Source organism: Gambusia affinis, linkage group LG10 (assembly GCF_019740435.1).
Source record: "Gambusia affinis linkage group LG10, SWU_Gaff_1.0, whole genome shotgun sequence".
NCBI lineage: Eukaryota > Metazoa > Chordata > Actinopteri > Cyprinodontiformes > Poeciliidae > Gambusia > Gambusia affinis.
Genome location: NC_057877.1, coordinates 20582249 through 20606035, shown reverse-complemented (window position 1 = coordinate 20606035; position 23787 = coordinate 20582249). Strand labels below are relative to the sequence as shown.

General features: G+C 37.0%; 1 protein-coding gene across 1 annotated transcript in view; it reads left to right on the top strand.

Annotated features, from left to right (window-relative positions):
- exoc2 (exocyst complex component 2) overlaps positions 1-23787 on the top strand; it is a 50796-nt gene that overhangs the window by 8671 nt on the left and 18338 nt on the right. The window contains exons 2-11 of the mRNA XM_044129703.1: positions 2555-2712; positions 4614-4790; positions 5553-5676; positions 8363-8476; positions 10123-10247; positions 16559-16639; positions 18110-18255; positions 20011-20092; positions 20203-20305; positions 22771-22889. Coding sequence (XP_043985638.1) covers positions 2595-2712; positions 4614-4790; positions 5553-5676; positions 8363-8476; positions 10123-10247; positions 16559-16639; positions 18110-18255; positions 20011-20092; positions 20203-20305; positions 22771-22889 — 1189 coding nt within the window. The 5' untranslated portion in view covers positions 2555-2594. The remainder of the gene's footprint in view (positions 1-2554; positions 2713-4613; positions 4791-5552; positions 5677-8362; positions 8477-10122; positions 10248-16558; positions 16640-18109; positions 18256-20010; positions 20093-20202; positions 20306-22770; positions 22890-23787) is intronic.

The window sequence follows — 23787 nt, the reverse complement described above, 5'->3', positions numbered from 1 at the left end:
GGGAATTTCTTGACACAAAAGTCTAGATATGGTCTATATAAACATAAGCTGGTTCTGGGAGATAAAACAGATTCTCACTTTGTAAACAGTTGCGATGAATGACAGGTTGAAGTATGTTGTGTTATACTTAAGGATACATAGAAGCATTATGATTCTGTGTTGTGTTTTTTCAGTGTTAATCAAATCAATTTTATTTAGATGCACAAATTTAGATCTTGAGAAGGATTTCATTTCTTTCTTTTTCAGAAATTTGAAAATATAATATTAAACAGAATTTTGTCTAGGTTTTTTTCTATGAATGTAAAAATCAATAATTCTGTGATATGTAATTCAGCATCATTCATAGAAGTTGAAAGCACAAGAGGATAAAACACTGCAGAGGTATCTTGTAGTATCATTTTAAACAACTTTTTCCAACTTTTGAATTCCATTTGGCCTCCTTTTAAATACCTTACTAACCCTGAAAAAAAGTCACAAGATACTGAGTTTTAGATAATATCATTCCAAAAATCAATAATGGAGTACAAATTCTTGTAAAATTGCACAGTCAGGACAGAGTCCTTGTTGCTTGCCAATCACCTTCAAACTGAAGATTATCGACAGCACCACCTCTTGGTGCTTAAGTTTGGCACTTCCACCAGATGCTGGTCAAGCATAATAGCTGCCACTTCATGTCACCATTCAGCCAAATATGTTTTGAAATTAGAAAATAGGAAAAACCTGTCGTATTTGCCTACATTTTTCTATCTTTTAAAAGCGTGTTTAGGATATGGTGATGAATTTAAAACCTATTTCCTCTCAACCGCCTTCCAAGGAGAAACTGTGCTTTTGAGTCCATTTGTTTTCAACCTTGGTGGTTGTTAGAAGCAGCAGTTATCATTGTATTGTCCCTTGTTTTTATTGGAATAATTTAATGGTTTCAATATCTGAATACTGCTGCAAGTCCCGACTCTAAAGCTTGAAAGTTGCCAACACAAGAATCGGCTTTCTGTGTGTATCAGAGTGGAAGTTTCTCTTTTCTCTAGTTATTGATGACACAGAACTAAATTTGGGAATATGGATATCTTCCTTTTTTCTGAAAATGTCGCTTTAATGTAAATTTAGACAAATTTTGTTGAAAATTTCAAATCTACATATCTGTGAGCTGTTTGGAGCTTCTTATTGATCAGTTCAGGCCTCTCACATACAACCACATTAGTATTGGACTGTGAAATTTCATATTTCTTGCGTATTCTTAATTTTTGAGTCTGTGCAGAAAGTTACCACCATGGACAAGCTAAGGGTCCGGTCTGTGTGAACTCCTGCATTGTTTGAGGTGAACGTGTTCTGGCTGCAGAGCGAAAGGGCGGAAGCCCAGCTCAGGTTGCTTAACGAAGCTGAGCTTGGTCAGAGACCTGGCAGTAATTTATTAGCAAACATATGCTCAGCTGAAATGCTTCCTTTCATATTTTTTTTTTTTTTTATGCGAAACCCTTCTCTCTCCCCAACATGAAGTGATTTGCATGGTTGCTCCTTCTTTGGTACCAGAATGTGTACAGTATTGTGTGGGCTTATGAGGAATGATTGGGCAGACCAGGTTTATTTATCCTGCGCTGTGAGGTTTACATTCTTCCAATCCTCTCTGCTCTCTGTCTGTTTCATTCTTGGCCGCTTTCTCTGTGTTTGCTAATATTTGAGAGATAACTTTTGCAATGCATACATTGTTTGGAGACGGAAATGAACTTTGAGCCAAATTCTGATCATATTTTGGTAAAAAGTCTAAATATCTGGCATGAGTACTAGGTAAAAATTCTTGTTGAATTTATAAAATGGTTTGTGTTATTACTAATATTGTACATTGTATTGTAAAAAATTAACCTCCTATGATTCCTTATTTGAGTTTTTATGGAACATGGAAATAATAAAAAAGAAATGAGACTAGTATAAGTTTTAAAAGTCTTATTAATTATTCCATTTTCTAAAAGATAAAACCCTTGTCCTTTAATAATATAAAGTCTTTTTTCATTGGTTTTATGTTTAAATTATGTCCTTTATCTTATATTACAATGTTAAATTTTGGGTTGATTCCACTTTTCATTTACTTTTTTTTATTGCTGACAGATAACCACAACTAAACCCATACTTGTTCAAACATTTTAAAAAAGGCCTCCAAACATATTTAGATTAGAGTTTGAAACTGAATTTGTTTTCAAAGTTTGTCCAGATTAGAGATGCCAAGTAAAAGATATACAATTTCAGATTGTTCCTTTTTCCCAATTACTAACAAACTAAAGATGTGACAAATTGTAAGGAATCTGACTTCAATGCAGGGTAATCCAGTGTAAATTTGAACACACACTTTTACAGTAATGCAACTTTTCAATGGACATTTGGGAATATATTTGTTGATCTAATGTTTGTATAGAAGCAAAGTATGCAACAAATTCAATTAGTTTGGTTGTTGAGTTCTTTTCTCTAACTTAAATGGACCAACAGGACATTCTGTAATGTTCTGCGAGAAGGCTGCATTTCGGATGCCATCCAATTCTTACCATTGTATGTTGTGCTTGTCCAGTTGCTGATTGATCCAGAGCTGCACTGCGACTCAGGTCAAAATGTCACGAGCACGCCCGCCACCACTAGTCACAGGCATCTCACCAAAGGAGGGACCAGCATGGACCAAAGTCACCATTCGTGGAGAGAACCTGGGCACAGGCCCTGCTGATCTCATTGGTAAGACCTTTAGAACTAACTGAACATTTCAGTGCCAGTAGAGTCATAGTTTGTATTTTTGTTCATTTTTTTATATATATATATTGATTTAATTTTCATGGGAGTTGACTTTTGGAATGTGGAGATTAATGGCCATTCAGGTGTTTTGTCTTATTGTCTCTTGGTGAAATATACATAGGTGTTATTTAAATTAAGTAAATATTTGTTCTTAAAGGTCTTTAAATTCAAGTATGTGGAGCTAACAGGTGAAAGATATTCAGTCTTTCAACAATTGCAGTGTTTTGATATGACAGAGAAAAGTTGGCGCATAGTAATAAAAAGTTACTAATAATTTGTGAAACCTGCAAAAATAAGTGATTTGAGTTTGTCATGCGATTATAAAATGTAACACAAGTCAACAGAGAATTCTAAAAATATTTTAACTTTCTTAAAGTATAAAAACAAAAAAGAGCACTTTTCTACCTCATTACCAAATTAACCATTAAAAACTATTTTTAAACTCTAAACTGATAAGATTCAAATTACCACTGTTGATATTAATTATACTAGCCAAAATATATTTTTCACTCACCAGATTTTTGAATCAATCAGATTTTTGATCTTGAATGCTAAAGATCTTTAAATGTGTTTTACTTTGACACAACCATGTCTCACTGGTAGTTTGTCTTCGTTAGCATATAAACAAATTTATTTATAATGTTCATTGGCTTTACCAGTATTTAGATCAGTGAGAAAGTCCAATGATCTCGGTTAAGAAGAACGGTAGACTTATAAAGTTTGGGAAACATGTTATTCAAAGAATATCAGTTCAAATGACATGAGTACACATTTTCCAAACTGTCACCCTCAGTTTGGAAGGAGGTTTGTCAGGATTTTCAGAAATAACCCAGGAACCACCAGGTCTGAAGCTTCTCATTAACTGTAAACTGCTGGAAGCCAGTTTTACTCCACCATGGACTGAGGGAGTGTCATCCAGAATATAATATGTCTTGTTAACACTCAAGACCAGAATTCACATTTTAACATAATGTATAACTTTTTTTCTATTTATGAACATAGAAAAACTGAGGCTTAAAAGAAAAAAGTCAAATGACTTTCAAGCTCAAGCCAAACTTGAGCTTGAAACATCTTGCTCTCATTAGATGATTTTAACATCACACTTTGTCTTTGCCAATATTTTCTATCATATTTGCCAGTTCCTGTAAAAACTCTGATGGCCGTTCAAAGGACCCACAGACTTCTCTTCATCAGGCTGCTAGCTCCCTGGCCAGCAATACAAGTCTATTCTTGACCATCCAAGTCCCTGGGGCCTTGACTAGGACAATTAGATATGCACAAATGTGTGTGAGTGCTTATGTATTCAAACAAAGTGGCCTATGTAGAACAGATGCAGGAAATGGGGCTCTAATGGGCAAATTATTTACGGTTTTATGGGCTATTTGTTGATCTCCTTTAGCTGGATGACATACATGCCAAGCGCTACCAGATCTCCTCTGCTGAAAATGCCCAAGTTCTCCCTGCCTCACGAAGGCTTTGTGAGGTTCTAAGAAGAGGCTGACAGATGTCGGGGCAGAGTGCACATTGTGCCAGTAATGAGCCACTTAGCACTGAGGAGTCACTCACATTAAGTTTAAGCAGTTGAGTGAGTTGGAGGAAGATCAAGGCCACCCACGCCAGCTGTGACCCCGGCTTGAGCTTCGACCTCTGGTGACAGTTTGACTAAACTTGCTGATAGACGACAGCGCTGTCTGAGCAAGCTCTTCTACACTGCTCCATATTTGTATTCCTGTGCATGTGTGCTTGCATTGCAAATGTTTATTTGTTCCCCCCAGTGTGGGGGTGTGCGTGTGTGTGTGTGTCTGTATGTATCTTTCACCTTTTTCTTTCCCTCTCCATCTCAGGTCTGTCCATCTGCGGCCATAACTGCATGCTGACAGCAGAGTGGATGTCGGCCAGCAAAATAGTGTGCCGTGTGGGGCCTGCCAAAGATGACAAGGGAGAAATCATCGTCACCACAAAGTCCGGAGGTCTCGGGACCTCGACCGTCTCATTTAAACTGCTCAGGCCAGAGAGGATTGGTAAGACTCGGAAGGGAAAAGGTCAACGAACCCATGAAGTGCCCATGAGCGCTGCAGTTATTGATGATGTATGTATGGCTTGAAGTAAACTTTAAATTTAGATTCTTCTGGCTATCTTTCAACAGTGGCTTGAGCCCAGGTTGGTGGATTGCAAGACTAATTGATGACAGATTCCCCCTCCTGAGCTGCCAAACTGTGCAGCTCCTCCTCTCTTAAAAACTTCTGAGACCTTCACAATTAAACATTCACTCTAACAAATAATTTTACTTTTAAAGGCATTTTCTTGGTCTGGGTTTTTATTTATTTGTGTTAGGAGACTGAAAATAAGTAGGTGCAACATTTCAAGAGTTTTTGTTAAAAATTTAAAAAATTATCCTATTTTTTAAAAAAAAATTCCCTCCAGTTTACAAGATTTTAACAACTTCAATAAATTAGTTTTCCCTTAAGATTTCAGGGATTTTCTTGCTTTGTCACTCATCACTTCATATTATTGTTTCAAAGTCTTTTTTATGCAAATTTTTTAAGCTACGTTTAATTAATATAATTCTTGCATTTGGTCTTTTATGACGCAGTTTCAGTTGCACAAGCCGTATAAAAATGCTGTATTTTATTTGGTATTAAAATATAGAAAAACATAATGGATACATGAACCCACGGTTGACTTATTTACTGTTTGCATGCTTGTAAAATAAATGAGAGCAGGTGTGTTTATGTGTGAGCCCATCTGGGATGTGTTCTGACTGTGTCCCGCCTGTCCTGCAGGTATCCTGGAACAGTCCGCCGTGTGGGTGGATGAGGTGAACTACGACATGAGGACGAATCGCAACAAAGGAATCTCCCCCTTCTCTTTGCGTCCCAGCAATCCACTGGGCATCGAGATGGACAAGTACGGATCGCAAACATACAAAAATGCACACATGCCATCTCACTGCCATAAACATGAGGGCTCTCAAGTCACTGAGTCATGGGTTACATCTCTAAACAGACCCAAACTCTCCCCATATGCTGCCATTTGAAATATTATACCAGCATGGCAGAGGCTGAACTGCTCCGCGCAGGGAGTGGAAACAAAATAATTGTGTATAAAGTAAAGAGGAGGATGATAAAGAGACATTTGGAAAGGACTCTGGGAGAAAACGTCACACTTACAGCGCCTCGCGGAGCAGGCAGTGTGCTGATGGCTCCCACGCGTCGGCCAGGGAGGGCAGAGCTTGTAACTTATAGTTTGTCTTGTCAAGTTCTGACATTTCTGGCTCAGTATTTGTTTGACTTAGAGGGTCTGGGGGCAAGTGACCGCTCGTGGCCAGAGACAAGACCCCCATAAACAGGCTGCTCCATTGACTGGCTCCCAGAGATGCATTAAACATTCACCGCAGCGTGTCTCCGTGTTTGCCTTTCAGTCAGATTAAAGCTATCTCTGGTTGATATGTAACATGAAGGCATTCAAAAAGAGTCCGATAGGTTGTTTACATTTTTCTGCAGTGATCTCACTTTTAAGGTTTGCTGCTGTAAGTATTTAGCAGCTTTAAAAAAAGACAGGTCACTTATAACTTCCACTTGTGAGGTATTGCTTACAAATGCTGCGATCTCTGATAGAAACACTTAATGCACAAAATTTAAACCCGCTCCTGAATTAAGGGTTGAAGCCTAAATATTTTATTAAGATTTAATCACACCCTAAGCTACATTTATATTTTAAATGTTTTTTTACGGTATTGCTTTTTAAAAAAATCTTTTATTTGTATCAGAAGCATAATTACAGATCATCTCTTCTTTACATGAAAACATTGTGTATACTACACATAACGATGATAAAAAGAAAGATTAGGGATATAAACAAAATTAAAGTAGAAATAAATTTAAATCTATTTTGACCTTTTAAGAACAGGTGTAAAATTTTTACTAAATAAAAGTGAATAAATCAAATCATCATAGTAAATACAAATATTTAAAATTAAGATGAAGCCAAACTAAACAATAAGACTAAAGATAAATTTACTTTAAGGTAAGAATAGGAATGCATTTGAATTATGCATCTTAATGACTTAAATTAGTAAAATACCAAATTAAAAAGACATGTTTTAAGCTTTCTATTCAAAACTTCTATGTTCTGTAATTTTCTTAAGAAAGCTGTTTAACAGGCAATGACTGCCAATTTTTGCTTAATAAGCTTTTATTTTAAATAAATCATATTACTTAAAAATACAAAAATATATAAAATCTGAAAGCTCCCACATTTTTTTAATTTTGTGAATCAACTAACAACATATTCTTCTATATGCTCAGTTTTTTGAGAATATCATAGAGGTCAGGGAGAAATGCTTTGATGTGTGCATTTTCTGTTGGATTCAAAACAACCTCAGTCGAAAAAAAATCTGTGCTGAGGTTTACTTTTATGCTCAGTGTTTGTTATATTTTAACTGTTGAGTCAAAACAGTTTACATAAATATGTTTGTGTGTGGTATAGTTTCCTAGGGAAAGAATCAAAATCAGCAGGTCAGACTTCAGAGAAAATCCGAAATCTGATGAGTGCATTGCTAAAATCTTCATTATGTCAAAGCTAAACTCATTTCAGAAATGTAAAATCTTCTTGCTACATTAGAATTCTAATGTAGCAAGAATTCTACATTAGAATTCTTTCAATTGGACATCATTGGATTTGTCCAATTGAAAGGTGTTATGGATGCTGTTTGTCTGTGTGGCTGTGCATGAAGTCCAGCTGTGAGATTTTCAAACACCATAAAATGTTGATTTCTGAGGAACATTGTATGAGGAAAAGCCAGATCCTCTGTTCTGCTTTGTTTTTATTCCTTAAAATAGTTTCAATTTGAGTTCTGCTTGATGGAAGACATTTTTGTCATAAACATGTACAATTAAACAAATATTCTCTTGGTATCAGTTCCACCATTCAGGAGTAAAAGATATTAGAATACATACGGCAACATTTCTGGTCATTTAAAATTTTACAGACATTTATTATTTTTTATTAGACTAAGAGCTTCAGAAAGATGTAAGTCCAATCCAGAGTAAATATTTTCACTTGGAAGTGTAAATGAGCTGAAAATCAACTGAAAAAATTAAATATATGTTGAAGTGGGAGAAGAGCAGGAACCCTGGCACTCCCGTCCACAGGAGGAACATCTGGTTTTGTATGTATTTGTGCGCAAACATCACCGTGGTGGTAGATGGTTATAATTTTCTTCACATAATTAAACGCTTAACTCTAATGTGAGATATTTCCTTCTTTATATGCGTGTGTGTGTAACTGCAGGGTGGGTGGTGATGCTGGGGATGTTGGTTTGTGTAGCCCACAGGTCATTAGTAGAGATCAAGCTTCCCTAATGAGTACTGGGTCCTCCAGGGGTATCCAGGCGTCACACTGCACTTCCCACGCCAGGCTCTCCTAGGCCTGTGCTTCCTGGCTACACGCTGCCCCCTGCTGGACAATAAAGTCACATTAAAAAGATGCAGCTTTACAACTAGCATACTTGTAATTCAGTTCTCCTCAACAATACTCAGCTGTCCATACAGTTTTCTCTTGCATTTATATTCTTTAATGTTTTTTCTTCTAGGGGCAAAGTCCCACAGAAAGACATGGAGCAGATATTTCCTGGAATGAGTGGAGACTTCACCAGTGAGAACTTCTCTGCCTCCTGGTACCTTATAGAGAACCACGCAGGCACCGGGTAGGTCTATTGTTATGTCTGTTTAAGCAACCATCTCATACAGCGGAAAGACGGTCTCCTTTTACTGGTCATGCACTTGAGGTGTGAGTTTTTCGTTGAGACAGAAGTAAAATCTGGAATGTTTTGCATCCATTGGTTACAACTGTTACGTCTTTTTTAATACTTTTTTTCACAACATAGTGCAAGTAGTCAAAAAATGCATTTTCTCAATTTTGTTAGATTCAAGTGACAAATGCCACAAGTAACAAAAATACAGCGTATTTAGAGGAGGAAGCGTAATAATTTCTCAGAATTTGGCAGTGTAGTATTTTAACTTTGGGATTTTGCTAATATGTTTTTCGATACAGTTTGGATGTATTTACAGTAAAAGCATTAAATTACTGCACTATGCACCTGTATTATTTATATTAAATAATAAATGATAATTTTACTAAAATCTGACCAAACTTGTGATTCCAGAGATGTTCAAAAGACAGATCATTCTGAAACTATTGTGGGGATTTAGCTATATAAGACACAAATGTGTCTCACAGTTTCCTTCCTCATTTCATATATTTGCAGGTTTAGTTGTTTAATGGATGACTTTTTCCGCTTTTAATGGAAGCCATTTCTAATGATGGATTTTGCACAGACTTCCCAAAACTAGTTAAATTAAATTATCTACTCATAGTTTACTGTAAGGAAACATAGTTATGTGACTCCAGTTTCTACTTTCTACTCGGTTATTTAGTTTTTTATGGATCCTAATCTGTCATATTTCATAATGGTCAACACGTCCAAATGGAAATCAAAAACCCAATAAATGGAAACTAGATGTTGTATAAAATCATCAAAGAATGATGTACAGTTAAAAGAGACGGTGCTCATGAGAAAAGCATTTTCATGATTGCTTATCTTGATTATCCATTAACTATATGGCTTTAAATTTTATTATGTCTCTCTGTATATATTTTATATTACATGTACCATTTACTTTTTTTTTTTTTTACAAGTTTCTGACATTTTGCCATTAATAATAATAATAGATTATTTAAAAAGGAAGAAACAATTCAATATACTGTTGGAAATGATTTCTACATTCACTTACTTGACTGGTAAAGAAAATATGCCAGGAATTCCTGCTGAAGAAAACAAAAACATAGTTGCATTGTTTTTTTGCTTTTTTTGTTGTTGTTTTTTTTTTTTTTTTCTTTTACCAATTCCCTTTGAGTTTCTCCCCACATTGTCAGCTGGTTCTTCAGAGATCAGAGCGGCGTGTAGACGAGGTAGCCTGTTGACCCTAAAGACTGTTGGGGCAGAGGAGAGTTATTTTGGACACTCCTGGCTTCCTCTCCCCCCTGCTTAGCCTTCCAGTAACCCAGACCCCGAGGATCCAGCATGACCAGGGGCCTCTGTTTGGACCTCACTGGGTGACTGTTTCTTCCTGCAGAGGAAACCTCACTCAGGACACTGACACACAGACACACGTACTCACACAAGTAAAATCTCAAACTATGCGTCCCGAAATAGTGTGTAAGAAATGCAAACAGGCATGAATAAGAAACAAATTCAAGTCATTGTTTGGCTCTTTTGTTTATATCTTGCAATAAACCGATAATTATTAGTTGTTTTTGTTGATTTTTTTTTTTTTTTTTTTTTTGTTGCAGATTTGAGCAGCTGAAGATCGCAGCCAATAACCTGAAGAAGCAAGCAACTAAGAAAAACGAGGGAAGCCTGGCCTATGTGAAAGGAGGCCTCAGCACATTCTTTGAGGCTCAGGACGCTCTGGCAGGTAAAAAAGAAATGATCCTAAACGTGCGCAAACCTTTACTCCCTCACTTCATATTTGGCCTCAGAAATAAGGTCCTAATTTGGGGGTAAATGTACAAGTTGGGCCGTTTTAATTCCCCCTTCCCACCACCACATGTGGTTTAGCAGCGGTTGATTAAAGAGGCTCATTTGGACGGTGGGTGAAAACCCTCCTCTCTGCGTTACAGTTCCAGCAGCCAACCACAACACAGTTAAATCACCTCCATCAAAATGAGATCAGCTCTCACCTGTCAGCCTCACTCGGCTCTGAGAAGTAGTAAGAAAAGCACAAACACGCCTTTCACACTCACTGACCCTCAGATGCCAAAAAGATTTCAAGGTGGCAGAGTTGGGCTGCTGTCGCTCTGCCAGGTACCTCGAATCAATTGTTCACTTCATCATTCATGCTTTTGTCTGTTTACGCTCTGCTCCCGCCACAGCCACTCAGTTACTTCCCCTTACTATTTATATGTACACTTTTCTGCCTCCATCTTTATTATTATTGCTTTCCGTATGTTTGTGCTCCGGTTGGAGGAGAGGCAATGTTTTCATTGTTAGTGACTGAATCTAAATAAACGGAGCAGCCCAACACAATGCGAGCCAGAGTATTAGGACTGATAGAGCTGATAATGGAGCCAATATGACCAATGGGAACAATGCAGAGTCATTCTCTCGTTCAGACTGAGCGTGGCTACTGTGTGCCCACTGCCCCAATGGGAAGTGTACAGTCTGGAGGGGTTGCAGGAAGCAGCGCACCATGTGTGCACTACATTGACCTGTGGGCCAAATGGACTTACACTCATGGCTGGTAGAACGTATACCCTCTTTCAGCTCTAAGGTTTTATGTATTAGGACATAATAAAAATGATCTGATGTTTGCCAGGTTCTAAAATGATTTAAAGTGACAGATTCCATATTGTCATTTGTTAGTCAATTAATATAAGGCTGAAATGGAAAAGCTGTGGATGGAAAAACGAAATACATCCAACAGCTCAGCGCTTAGAATCACCTTCAGTACCAGTCACTGTCGGTAGTCATTTCCTGTGTGACTTTATCATTTTCCCACATCATTGTGGGGTAATTCCAACGACCTCTTCTTTACAACCTTTTTCTCCCTGCTTCCATGGCCCAATTTGGACCAAGCTTCCGTTGTCCAAACTGGACAGGCTAACCTGCCTCACATTTGACTTTGAAATAATTTAATTTCCAGACACCTTCATAGATGACTGCAAAACGAGCTGAAATCATCAGAATTTAATGATGACATGCTGGTGTTTGGTTTGGTTTTAATTTGATACAGTATGACCAATCGTCAGTGCATTACATTTATAGTTGCAGAGAGGTTTTCCTTTGGCCCTTCTAAACAAACTGTCTTTGTTCCATCTTTTTCTATTTATGCTCTTATTAACTTTAAAATTTACATTGCTAACTGATATTTTTAAAGATTGGCATGGAGCTTATGGATTTTTAAAATTTTTTGCAGACTATTGCATGGTCTGACATTGGGGAGAAGTTGCTGAAACATTCAATCATGGAGGCTGGCAGCCCTCTTAGATGTTTTCCATTGTGAATAATCTCAATCTCACTCAGTTTATATAATGGTTTATAAGCCTTCTCAAACTGATGGGCCACAACAGTACCATTCAGACCAAATATCACCTGCATCAACCACAAATCACTTATTCAAGTCCTCTAACTAGAAATCTCGGCTGCTGTTTTCACTTTTCAATCTTCTCTAAACTCCAAGAGTGCATTTTGTTTTTCCCACTGCTGTGAGGATTTTAAAATGGATTTACTTAAAAGATGTGTACAAAAATGTAACACTATAGAACATAATAGTCACCAGTGTGATAGGTGAATATAGCTTAATACAATTTAACCTCATTTAGAAGTTCCTTAAACCTGTGGAAATTTTTTTGCATTTTTACATATAAGGTAAGAATGAGATGGTTGATGGATAATTTTAGGGTTTAGTGATTTTTTTTCTATTTTCCAATAAAACTTAGAAACTAAAAACATTAAACTGAAACTAATTTTGAGTTAAACATTCTTTTATTTTAAATTCTGCCCTCTTCTTTTTTTCAGCAGTGTTAATATAAGCATTATGTAAGTTGCATCAGGAGAAAGTGTATGACTACTTATAAATGTGTTAATTATTCTGAACAATTCTGAGGAAATTATCCTTAGATCCTCAGCGCTTGTATGCTTTGTCACTATTGAAACTTATTTTGCATTTGTGTTGCCAGTTGCAAGAAACATGCCTTGAATTTTGGTATGTCTACTTGTGTGAATACATAAAACATTAAAAACATTTTTTTTTCTCTCTCTCCAAGTGTTTTGCATCAGGTCATAAAAGGTTTTCACATTATTCTGTTTTTGAACTTTTTCTGCATCCTAACTAAACTTGCTTTCACTCTTTATGAGTTTATTTATTCATCAGCAGCTCCTAACAACAGCAGGGCAGACTAAAGAAGCATTATCTTGACAACGGTACAGCATCAAACACTGTAGCTGTAAAATCCCTTTCCTCAAATGCTATATTACATCCATGTGTCAAAGGGTTTTATTCTTTTCCCCTCATAAAGATAAACATTGTCTCATATTTGAATCAGCAGCATGACTTGAAGGTTAATTTTCAAACCTCTAGACCCCATGTCTTCTCGCTGTGACTCATTACTGCCCCTCGGCATCCTTTTCAGGCCAAGGTTCAGTTCTGTGTCTTGAAAAATGAGGCAGCCACACAGAATGGGTAGTTGGGTCAGGGATATATTCTTTACACAGAGTACGGTTGGCCAAACCAACTCACAGAGCATGCAGCCTGTGAGCCAGCCAGTTGGACTCGGCCCCTGCAGTGAACCACTACAGGGCTACTAAGCACAGCTGTCTGAGCGACTGTGAATCCCTTCTTTGTGTCTCTGAGGAGCTTGGCACGTTGTTGTTGTTCTGAGCCAGACCAGATGAAGCTTACCTGAGAGGCAGCTTTTGAGATTTTTAGAAATTCTTGCACTTCAGAATGTGCTGCTTTGGAAGTTGCTGCTGTGTCTGCAGACGCTCTCAGTCACCATGTGACATTCTAGTCTCCCCTCTTGTTTACTTTCAGCTCGCACGCTTAAATGTTCATCAAGTTTTATTGATGACTTTAATTGAAGTCTAGGGTTATTTTTAATACAGCATGCAAGGTGGAAAGAAGGACGAGAAGCCAAACCTGTGTAAAGAAATGAGACGGATGGAAAAAGTTCAGAGCAACAGCGACACTCTGAGGTTTTCTTCTTCTGAACTTTTTTTAAAATTCTCATTTAAGGGCTTTTAGCTGTTTTTCTCTTAAGTTCACTTTAGATATTTCTAACAATTAAAATAGTCATTTATTATAAAATCTGGCTTTTGTATTTTAGAAACAAAGAGATCTGCAAAATGCCTTGCTGTTTTGGGATAGTTTGCAAGTACTTTGTTCTACATGGTTTGTATTTATGTGTACAGAGGATATAAAACATGGAAAACATTGCATATTTTGAAACCAACATCACATTTTCATAATGTGTTGTAAATATAAACTTAAATGTCTCATTAAATTAATATATAATGCTATTTACTAGTACTTGTATAAACTATGTTCTGCTGACATGTTAGAGAAGATATCCTTGATCGTTCCTTCACTTTTAAATCATTTATGTGGCAGCATTTTGGTGATCAAGTCAGTATACCCTTAGCATTTTTACATAGTACATTGATAAATAGCACTTAAGAGCAGCATTTAATCATGTTTTCCAAGATATTAATATTTATTGATGCTCTCATAGACCTATTAGTGGAAAGGTAGTCTAAATAATCCAAACAAGGCTGTTAGTTTTGGGGTCTGCAGACCTCATTAGGTTTTTTGCTATCACAATAAATAACGATTTGTATCCTGTTAGAAAAGCATCACAATAATGATAAACAATACAATAATAAGTTATCCCAAGTTGTCAGTTGAAAAAAGAATGGTGACCAGATACAAACTATTTGTAAACAATTTTGGAAACAATTACTGCGGGCTGGTAGCAATTTAATGCTATATAACTTTTATTTTATTGAGTCAAGACTGCATTTGATCATCTCTACCGTAGTTTAAAATCAAATATTTGTTCAAACCTCAACTGGATAGTTCTATACTGAATACTCTCTAACAGAATTGCATTCTGTGAAACAGAATAAATGGTGATACACCAGTCAGCTGACCTGTGATCAAAATCTGGCAATTTCCTTTAATTAGCTTTGACTGGTCCTCTTGTTTTTTGTTATTTAATAATTAGATAAAAACTAAGAATAATTTTCTAATCTTGAATTCCTTTTTTTTTGTTTGACTCTAAAATACTATATTTACCAAGAAATCGGCAGTATTATTTTCTTTAAAAAAATAAATGAATTGGAAACAGCAGGTAATTCTCACTTTTTTAGGAGGTTTGATCTCAAACAAAATGGGAAATCAATATTGGATAGCAAAAGCTCAATTATTGCATAAAACAATATTGATTATTTGCAAAATCTTTCTTCTATTTATGAAAACCAAAACCTTGGTAAAAAGTGTGTTTTAGATTTTTTTACAAAAAAAAAAAAAAGAGTTTAAGAGCTATGGAGGAGATAATTTAGGCCTAAATGTTTCTCAGATGATGCACTTGTAATTTTCAATCGATTTCATCTTTTTCTCTATTAATGTTCTTATATTTTAATATGATCAATATTTTCGCTTTAAGGAAAATGTCTCAGAATTTTGTGGAGCATTTTATCCCTGCACACTGTTTGATCGCGGAGCCTGAGAGACGAGCTGGGCCGATTCTTCTGAGACATTCTCTCTCTGGCTGATTGAATGAGTGACAGGCTGTGAGGGAGGGGCGGGTTATTTCTGCTAAAATGTTGAAATTTGAGGTTTTTCATTGTTGTGTGAAAAGGAAGTCTCCCAGTGATGCAGGAAACGGAACAGCTACCGTGGTCCAAAAATGAAAGATTCCCAGGGCCTGTTCGCCGCGTCCCCAGCCCCAGCAGGAGTCAAAACATCTCCAGCTTTAGAAACCAGGGACACTGTATTTTTATTTTTATTCTCTTTTTTTCTTTTTTTCCCCCCTCCCTGAACGGTTCCAGGAAGCGGAGTAGGAGCTGCGGCTCTTCCTCAGGACCTGCCTTCGTGTGTTCTCCGGATCTTGACCTGATGTTTAGCTTAACTGTAACGTCATCAGGCCTCTCGGTGGGAGAGGACAGGCAGCTGGCAGTGGGGCAAAGGGCAGTCTGGAGACATGAAGCAGACCTGCAGTGTGTGTGTCATCCTTTGTTCTTGGCCCTATCAATCCTGCATACACGCACCATCTCTGCTTATTTCCGTCCTAACCTGCGTTCAGTCACATTTACTGCTGGCTTGTAGTGACGTCCTTACTGATTATGCACAGTGTGTTTGAACAGTGTGTCTCAGTAATGCTTCTGTCTGTCTGATTTGAGCCTTATTTATTTATGGAAATCTTCCCTTTCTCCTTCTTTTTTTAAAGTTAATTAAAAGCTATTTGGTGTAAATGTTTATTTGCCGTCTTCATTTTTTAGATATAGTTCTTCACGATGATGTCGCTGTACAAGTATGCAAGAGATTGTCTTTTAAAGCCTCCCAACCTCTTTGCCACTCTGTCAATAAACTCGCCCTGAGCTCTCAGCACCCAGCTGCCCACTACTGAACACCATTTATTTATTCACTGGGGTAGCCCCACCACTCTCTCCCTCTTTTTTCACCCTTTTTAGTTTTTTTTTTCTTCATTCCGCCTTTTTCAAACTCTCTTTCTGGTATGAAGCTCTTCATGCTAAGTGATGGCTACAAGCCATCAGAGGGTTCCTGCCCCCCTTTCATTCTCCTCTCTGCCGCAGTCACTTTTGGCATAAAAGCGTGTTATTTTTTCAAACAAATGAGACGTTTTACATTCATATTTACCCTCTCTTGGTCAAAGGGCTTTAATGTCCCAAAACCACCAAACTGTGCTGTTAATGGCTGTAGATGGGCGACTTGATCCAGGCCAGTGCAAGGTCACATCCTGGCAGTGTGGGAACAGTCACTGATGGTTTCAATAGCAGCATTTGTGAGTGGAGAACCAGTGAGGTTATCTCACATCTACCACTGAGGCAGAGCCCGTTTGTTGTTTTACCTTCAGTTCCTGAAGCTAAAAATGTCCAAATCTTTGGTGATGTGTCCCACTGCAGTTAAGAAAACAGAAATAATTTTCATATGTCTGTTGTAATTATGTTTATAATTTTCAGTCATTAAAATTATTAATACTCTTCCAGCGATCCACCAGAGACTGGAATCGGATGGAACAGAGAAAGTTGAGGGATCGATGACCCAGCGACTGGAAAACATCCTAAATCGTACGTTTGATTTTAAATTTTGTGGAGCAAAACTGATGATGATTGTTTAAAAATTTACACCAGGTAGAATCTACCTGGTAGATGGTCGAGATGGTCCAAAGACTATTATTTATTTTTTTAAGTTTTTCTCCAGGTACACATACACATTTTTAAATTAACCTACAGTTGCACATATTTTTTATAGTTGCACTTTATTTATGTAGAAATTTTGCCCTTATTGTTCAGTAAATTTGTTTTTCTCTGTTTTCAAATTGATGTTTTAAATTGTGCTTATTAATTTTATACATATTCTTAGCCATTTGTATCTATATTCATCTATTTTCCTTTAAATGTAAGTATTAGAGAACCACTTAAAAATAAATTTCTGTTATGGGTAAAGTGACTTTAGGCAGATTTGTTTTGCCGACAAGAGAGATCAGCAATAATTTAACTATATATAAATATAAAAAATATAAAATCAGTACATACATGCTCAAAAAAGATCTTTTAAAGTTACCTTTTGGAACTGAGAATTCTTGCGTTCTGAATAGAATAGATAGATTCATCTATTCTATTCAGAATCCTTATACAATATAAAAGTATTTAATAGGAGGATATAACATTATTCTAGTCTATAATAGAATAGATTTATAAATCTATTTGACTCTAGAACAGAATAGATCAGACAAAGGGAACTAAAACGGACTGACTGTGCCAGAAAATTGGAGTGATAAGTGAAAACTGTAACCTGGGCGTGTGTGTGTTCTTTCAGTGCCCTGTTGATCTTCCCCACTTTAATAAGCTGATCCCTCATCAAACCCTGTGTCCCACCCTTGTAGGTCATACATGATAATGAGGCCACTCTAATGTGAGGTCAATAAGCTGGCCCTTTTCCCTAAGTGAAGAGTAAATAAATCTCTTAGCCGGACATATCTTTCATCCCTCCGAACCCGGACGTAAAGGCCCATGGCACGGCAGAAATAGAGCTTCGTTCTTCCCCCCTCCAAAACATTGAGCATCAAACACACAGCACCAGTCAGCCAATCACAAATCAGCCTTGTTAAATGTCAGCTCCTTAATAAGTGAGACTGGTGAGTGAAAAATGTTAGATATTAGTCTTTACTCAGCCTTTTGCTGTTTTTCCTTCAGGGATTTTGTTGTGGGTGTGGGGGTTTGTTTTGAATAGAAGAACTTTGTTTTTTTCTATCCGACGGCCCAGCTGAGGCCACCCACGAAGCCCCTTAGTTCTGCTCAAGTCCCACCAAGTACGCTAAGAGATAGTTGTCACTTTCTTCTGAGCAGTGTAGTTCTTGCTCCTACTCCTCTTTTTTTTCTGTCTAATAACATCCAGAGCAAGAGGAAAACCAGAGACCGGGAATATGAGGGAAATGTGGCGTTTAACATTTATTTATACAGTATCCCAGTTTCTCATTTTCTCCCACCTCCTTCACTCTCGCTCATAGCTTTTTCTCACTCCGTCTTTTTTCGCAGGAGCGAGTGATACTGCCGATACTCTCTTCCAGGAGGTCCTCGGACGGAAAGACAAGGCTGACTCCACACGCAATGCACTCAACGTGCTGCAACGGTTCAAGTTTCTCTTCAACCTGCCGCTCAACATAGAACGTAACATTCAGAAGGTACTTTACACGAACATGACAAATCCCAACATGTAGACAGAAAGTGCCAAATGCAAAATTAAACCCACCTGATCATTGCTTAAGCACCAGCATGCTGATGCTGTGTCCCCTCAGCATACCTGCTCTAGAATATATGAAAATTTTATCCTAGTTTCTCTCTAGAGAACAGAGATTACAAGTTATTAAAATAAATGCTTTAAAAAAGAAAGAAATCCTTAAATATATTTCATTGCTTTCCAGGATATTGTCTTGTGCAACCTTAGAAAAAATCCTCCAATATCGGTGCTTGTTTCATCTAACATTTTGTTCTAAGTGTCTTCACTGGGAGTGGTGATCCCACTGCTTTAAGATCTGCCATTCAGATGAGAAACCTGCTTGTTGTTACATCTGCAATTACTAAACAAGGCATTAAAGTCATCAAAGATATGCAAGAACAACTCTTAGCAAAGCTGTCAAGGACGTTTTAAAAACATTGGGTTCCTGGTAGATCACGAGGGTTCCCAGGAGGGTTTGAACATATAAAATACTTCAGTAGCATAACTGTGGTGGATTAATGGAAAGATTGCGTCTGGTGTGGAGCATGAGTGAGTAACACCATTGAGGCCCTGTGCACACCGACATGGCCTGGTTGCCAAGAATTTGAACCAGGGATTAACTACAGTGATTTCATTCAAGATTCTGGAATATTTGTCAGCCCAGCGAAATACAAGTTTGCACTGTAAAAATAATTTTTATGTGCCAAATCCATGTTTGTGTTGATAAACTATGTAATGTTTCACTGAGTCTTTTTTTGGTCATCGGTAGTAAAGTTGTCAGGCAAATGGAAACATCACACTAAACATAGACAATTATTTTTAGATAATAATGATAAAATAAAAACTGAATCACAGGTACTCACTTCGATGAAGGAGATTACCATGTATAGAAACTGTTATTGTGACGACTGTTTTGCCAAACAAGGAGGTGACACTTTTAAATGTTATATTTTCCTGAACAAAGGCTGAATTGTCCCCTACTTATTGGTCTTGCTCTGTTAAGGAAGTTAAAATGTGGTAATATGTTTTTTGACAGATGTTTTGCTCTTGACTCGAAAGAACACAAGACCTTCAGAAAACACTGTGCATTTTCTTTAACATTGGGATTGAAATTTAAATTGTTTGCATTGTGATTACTCACCTTTAGCATGACACTAGATCATCTTTTTAGTAGATTCTGTAATTTTGCAGAACCTTTTATGAGAACAAAATCTACATGAAGCAGTCAAGGGGGAAGGTGAGATAGCCGGCTAACCATCAAATGCCTTGGGAGCTGGCTTGTCCGCTTGTAACAATTTTAACTGCTAACAGATAATATTCCAAAATGTATGCATTTATTTTTGTGCTACATTTAAGTTTTTTGTATTTAGTGTTTCCAAAGTCTGCCATAGAGAAATAAAAGCTTCCTCGCCTGGTCATTTATATTTACCACTTTTGTTTGAAGATTGATCCTAAAAGTTTAAACATTTTCTGGCTTTATTTTAATTCACATTTAGCATAAAACATGTGCCAGTAAGACACAGGTTTCAACTCTTTTTTCATACAGTTTCGGCTCCGTCTGTCCTCAGTTTATCTTGTGTATTTGTTTTGAGGTCCAGACTGGGTGACTTCAACCAAAAGGTGGAGCTTTAGATACTTTAGCACTGTGGGTGTTGTGATTAATGAGTTAGTAGGATCAAAATGCTGCGTTTATAACTGATTTTTTTTTTTTTTCTCCCAGGGAGATTACGATGTGGTGATCAATGACTACGAGAAAGCCAAATCTCTTTTCGGAAATACTGAAGTTGCAGTTTTCAAAAAAGGTTTTTTCTAAAACATTTTCTGCACTTTCTGGGGGGGGGAGGTTTGCCTTAACAAATAAATGCCGCAAAGTAATTTGATGTTAAAAAGCTGTTTCCATTTTGTGCTGCAGTTTACGCTGAGGTTGAGACCAGAGTCGAAGCACTGAGAAACCTCCTGTTGGAAAAACTGCTGGAGACGCCGTCAACTCTTCTCGACCAAAAGAGATACATCAGGTCTCCTTTCAGTTGTCTAATCCTCGCTGACTGTTCTTCATCATCTGTCTGTCTCTGTGTGTCTGAAGCCTTTCATTTCTTTTACACAAAGGCTTTGCCCTTGTGCTTTGAACAGTCATTATTTTGTGCTCAACCTCAAAATATCCAATACAAAGTCATGATAAATCTTTTATATTTTGTTCTTGCTCACATTTTGGTTACTTTTATGTCTGTTTATCTTTGTTTACTAAAACTTCAACCTCTATCCACGTCCACTTTTTATTTGTTTTGCCTCTCACTTTCTTCTGTTCATGAATCTTGTCATCTTTCTTTTACGTGGTCCTCTTGTTTTTGCTTCTATTTTTCCTTAACTTTTCCGCCTTTCTTTCCCTCCTTTTTTTCCCTCCATCTAACCGTCCGCTCATACTTGCGGTCGGTGCCGATTTATTATTGTTAGTACCAACCTGTCAGGATCACAGAGACCAGCTCCCGACCACATGGTAACATCTTTCATCCTGGTGCATTAGGCACAGCTCCTAACGCCCACTCAGCTCCTGTTTACTCTTCGTGTGCAGGGTGGGAGCTGGGTGCATTTCTTCGTGTGGGTCTCACTCGAACTTTTAAAAAGATGCCACTTAATGAGAAACAAACGAGCAGCTGGTTTTGCTGGATGACGGCACAAGAAATGAGGCCAAATCTCAGAGGTGGAATCATCTGACATCCCAGAGGACGCTTTATGGACGTCCGGGAAATCAAATCTCCTTAGAGATGAATTAGGATTACCAGGATGAACTGGAGTTCAGATGATCAAAGAAGAGTCTAAATGCCTGATTCATGGATGGATTTACAAAAACGTTGTTTTATTTTAGTCACGGAAAAAAATTTTCCTCTTGAATTATTTTTGCTAAATACAAATAGGTCTTTGATTTTTGTTATTTATTTATTTATTTGTAAAAATAGTATCTACTGTGTGATTCTTTGCTTGCTAAATTTTTCATTCTATCATTAGAAAGAACTGTTAAAGAACTTACTTTTTTTCTTTGATAAGATACATAATTTACTTCATAAGGAAGAAAGATATTTTTACTTTTGCTTAAAATGAAAATGTTGCTGTCATTTAAGGGGGAAAAGACTGAAATAAATTTTCTGGCCCTGATCATTTCTTTTGCACATCTGTACTGGATATTTCTTTTCCAAAAGCAAAGTCTTTTATAATTTTGTGGACAGACTGCTTGTAGCTAAAATTACTTGCTACTTTTGATGCAATATTGCAAAATTTACTCTGCATATGTAGGAAATCTACAGAAACATCAGGAAACAAAATTATCTCCAGTGAAATCTTTACATATATTCCTCATTGTTTTTTTCTATTTAATATAAAAAATGTCAACTATAATTATATCATATTTTTTCTTATTTTACTTATGGATTAATTTTTACATTGTAGTTATACTTATTTTTTTACTGGCATTTATACACTCTTATTTCACTTTTTTTTTCTTATATATATAAGTTATATATATATGCAAGTGTTTTAGTATTTCCTTAAGTTTAAGTTTGTGTTATTATTTTATTTATGTCACTATGTTCAAAACAAAAACTAGTTTAGTTGTTTTAATTTTGTGTCCTTTTTCCTTCCCTACAGCGTGACACAACTAGTTGTGTCAGCATCTGTCATTTTATTGCAGGATCATAAGGCTTTTTACTGGATTTTTATTTGTCTGTATTGTTTAATATGTCTTGACCATAATGCTTATTACGCAACAATATATTGCTAATTCTCAAGCATAAAAAAATAAAAACTTTTCCAAATGCTTTTTCTAAAAAAAAAAAAAAGTTTTTATTTCCCACCAAATTCTTATATTTCTTTTTATTATGTGTGTACATTGAGACCAAAGTGGAAACAAAGACACATTCCTTGTTTTTGTGCACAAGCTTGGCAAATAAAGCTGATGTGAAGTTATTTTTGTTTTGGTCTAGTTGTAAAATGTTTCATTTACTTGTAATCAAATTAAATCTCTTATTCTTTTTTTTTTTCATCTACCACTACGGGTGCCAAGCTTTCAATTTCATGCCTCTTCAAAGAATGCTTCTTTCTGATTGAATATGTGTTCATGGCAATATCAGGCCTCACAAAATAAAATTTTGTTTGTAACGCTTAATGTTGTCTATCCCCCATTTAAAGGTTTTAACAGTATGCAGGCTATTTATAAAATCTATATAAAGACATAAAGACACTTCAAAGGTTTGGGTAATCAGGCTGGAAAGTCAATAGTTCACCAGTTCCTTTTAACAATTTAATCTGACTTTACCTTATTTTACCATTATTAAAATACATTTCTTTGCTCTTATGTTGAGTACGTGCTGGTAGAACCTTTTAGATTAGGGAGCGATCCATTGGGAGATTAGCACAACAATTCATCCATAATTCCTTCAGTCAGTTTTATTTTCTATTACTCATTTCCCTGTCTGTTTTTGCCCTGTAGGTACCTTTCAGACCTACATGCCCCAGGGGACCCAGCCTGGCAGTGTATCTACGCTCAACACAAGTGGATCCTGCAGCTGATGCAAAACTGCAGAGATGAGTTCCTCAGCGGTGGAAGAGGTGACTAACGGCACATAATATTAGTCTTAGCCTCATATTTTGCATTTCCAATCATGTCTTTTGAGCCTAGAAGTAACAGAAGGAAGGGAAATCCAGCTGCACCTCCGTCACTCCAGCCCTCTGCCCACATTCCCGCTTCGTCACCACCCTCCCAACCCCGTTCTGTTCATGGTTCGCGTGTTTATTTTTTCACCAGCATATGAATAAGATGAAAGCAAGGCAGCGCCGGCTTCGGATTTGGGTTTCAGGGCCTGATATGTTGCCACACACACACAAACTCACGCCTTCTGCCTCACACACAGCTTCACAGATGGATTGGAACAATTAACCCCAATTAAGCTGTTCCTCTGTTAAAATCAGCCGGCAGAAAAATGTGGATGTGAAACTGTCCGCTCAGGAAGACCAGCGATTCTCCGACCACACTTCAGACACGTACATGCAGAAAAACACTGCTAGAGAGGGGGTTGCTTCACATTGTCCAACTGGAACGTAAACATGTCTAATGCTAAGGGTAACAGAGATTTCCGGGGCTCTGGCTTGATTGATTTGGGGTTTGGTTTATTTTTTTGCCTATTCACCTTAAATGTCATGGCAGACAAAAATGAACTTGCATACTAGAAATTGTGGAGTTTTTCAAAAAATGATTCGAAAAGCCTATATCTGACTTTCCAATTTGTACACATTATGGAATATTCTTTTTTCTAGAATCTAGCTTTTAAATGAGGTTTAACTGAAAGGCATTTAAAAAATCTGTAGGACAATGCACAGTAAGTTCAACTCTGGTTATAACAAACTTTGTTTAGATTTAAAGTTCTTCCTCTCTCGACTCTAGAGTAACTGGTTGCGCTAGTGCACTTGATGTTTTTCTTAGGTGCACCAGCACAAAAGTTAGATGCAT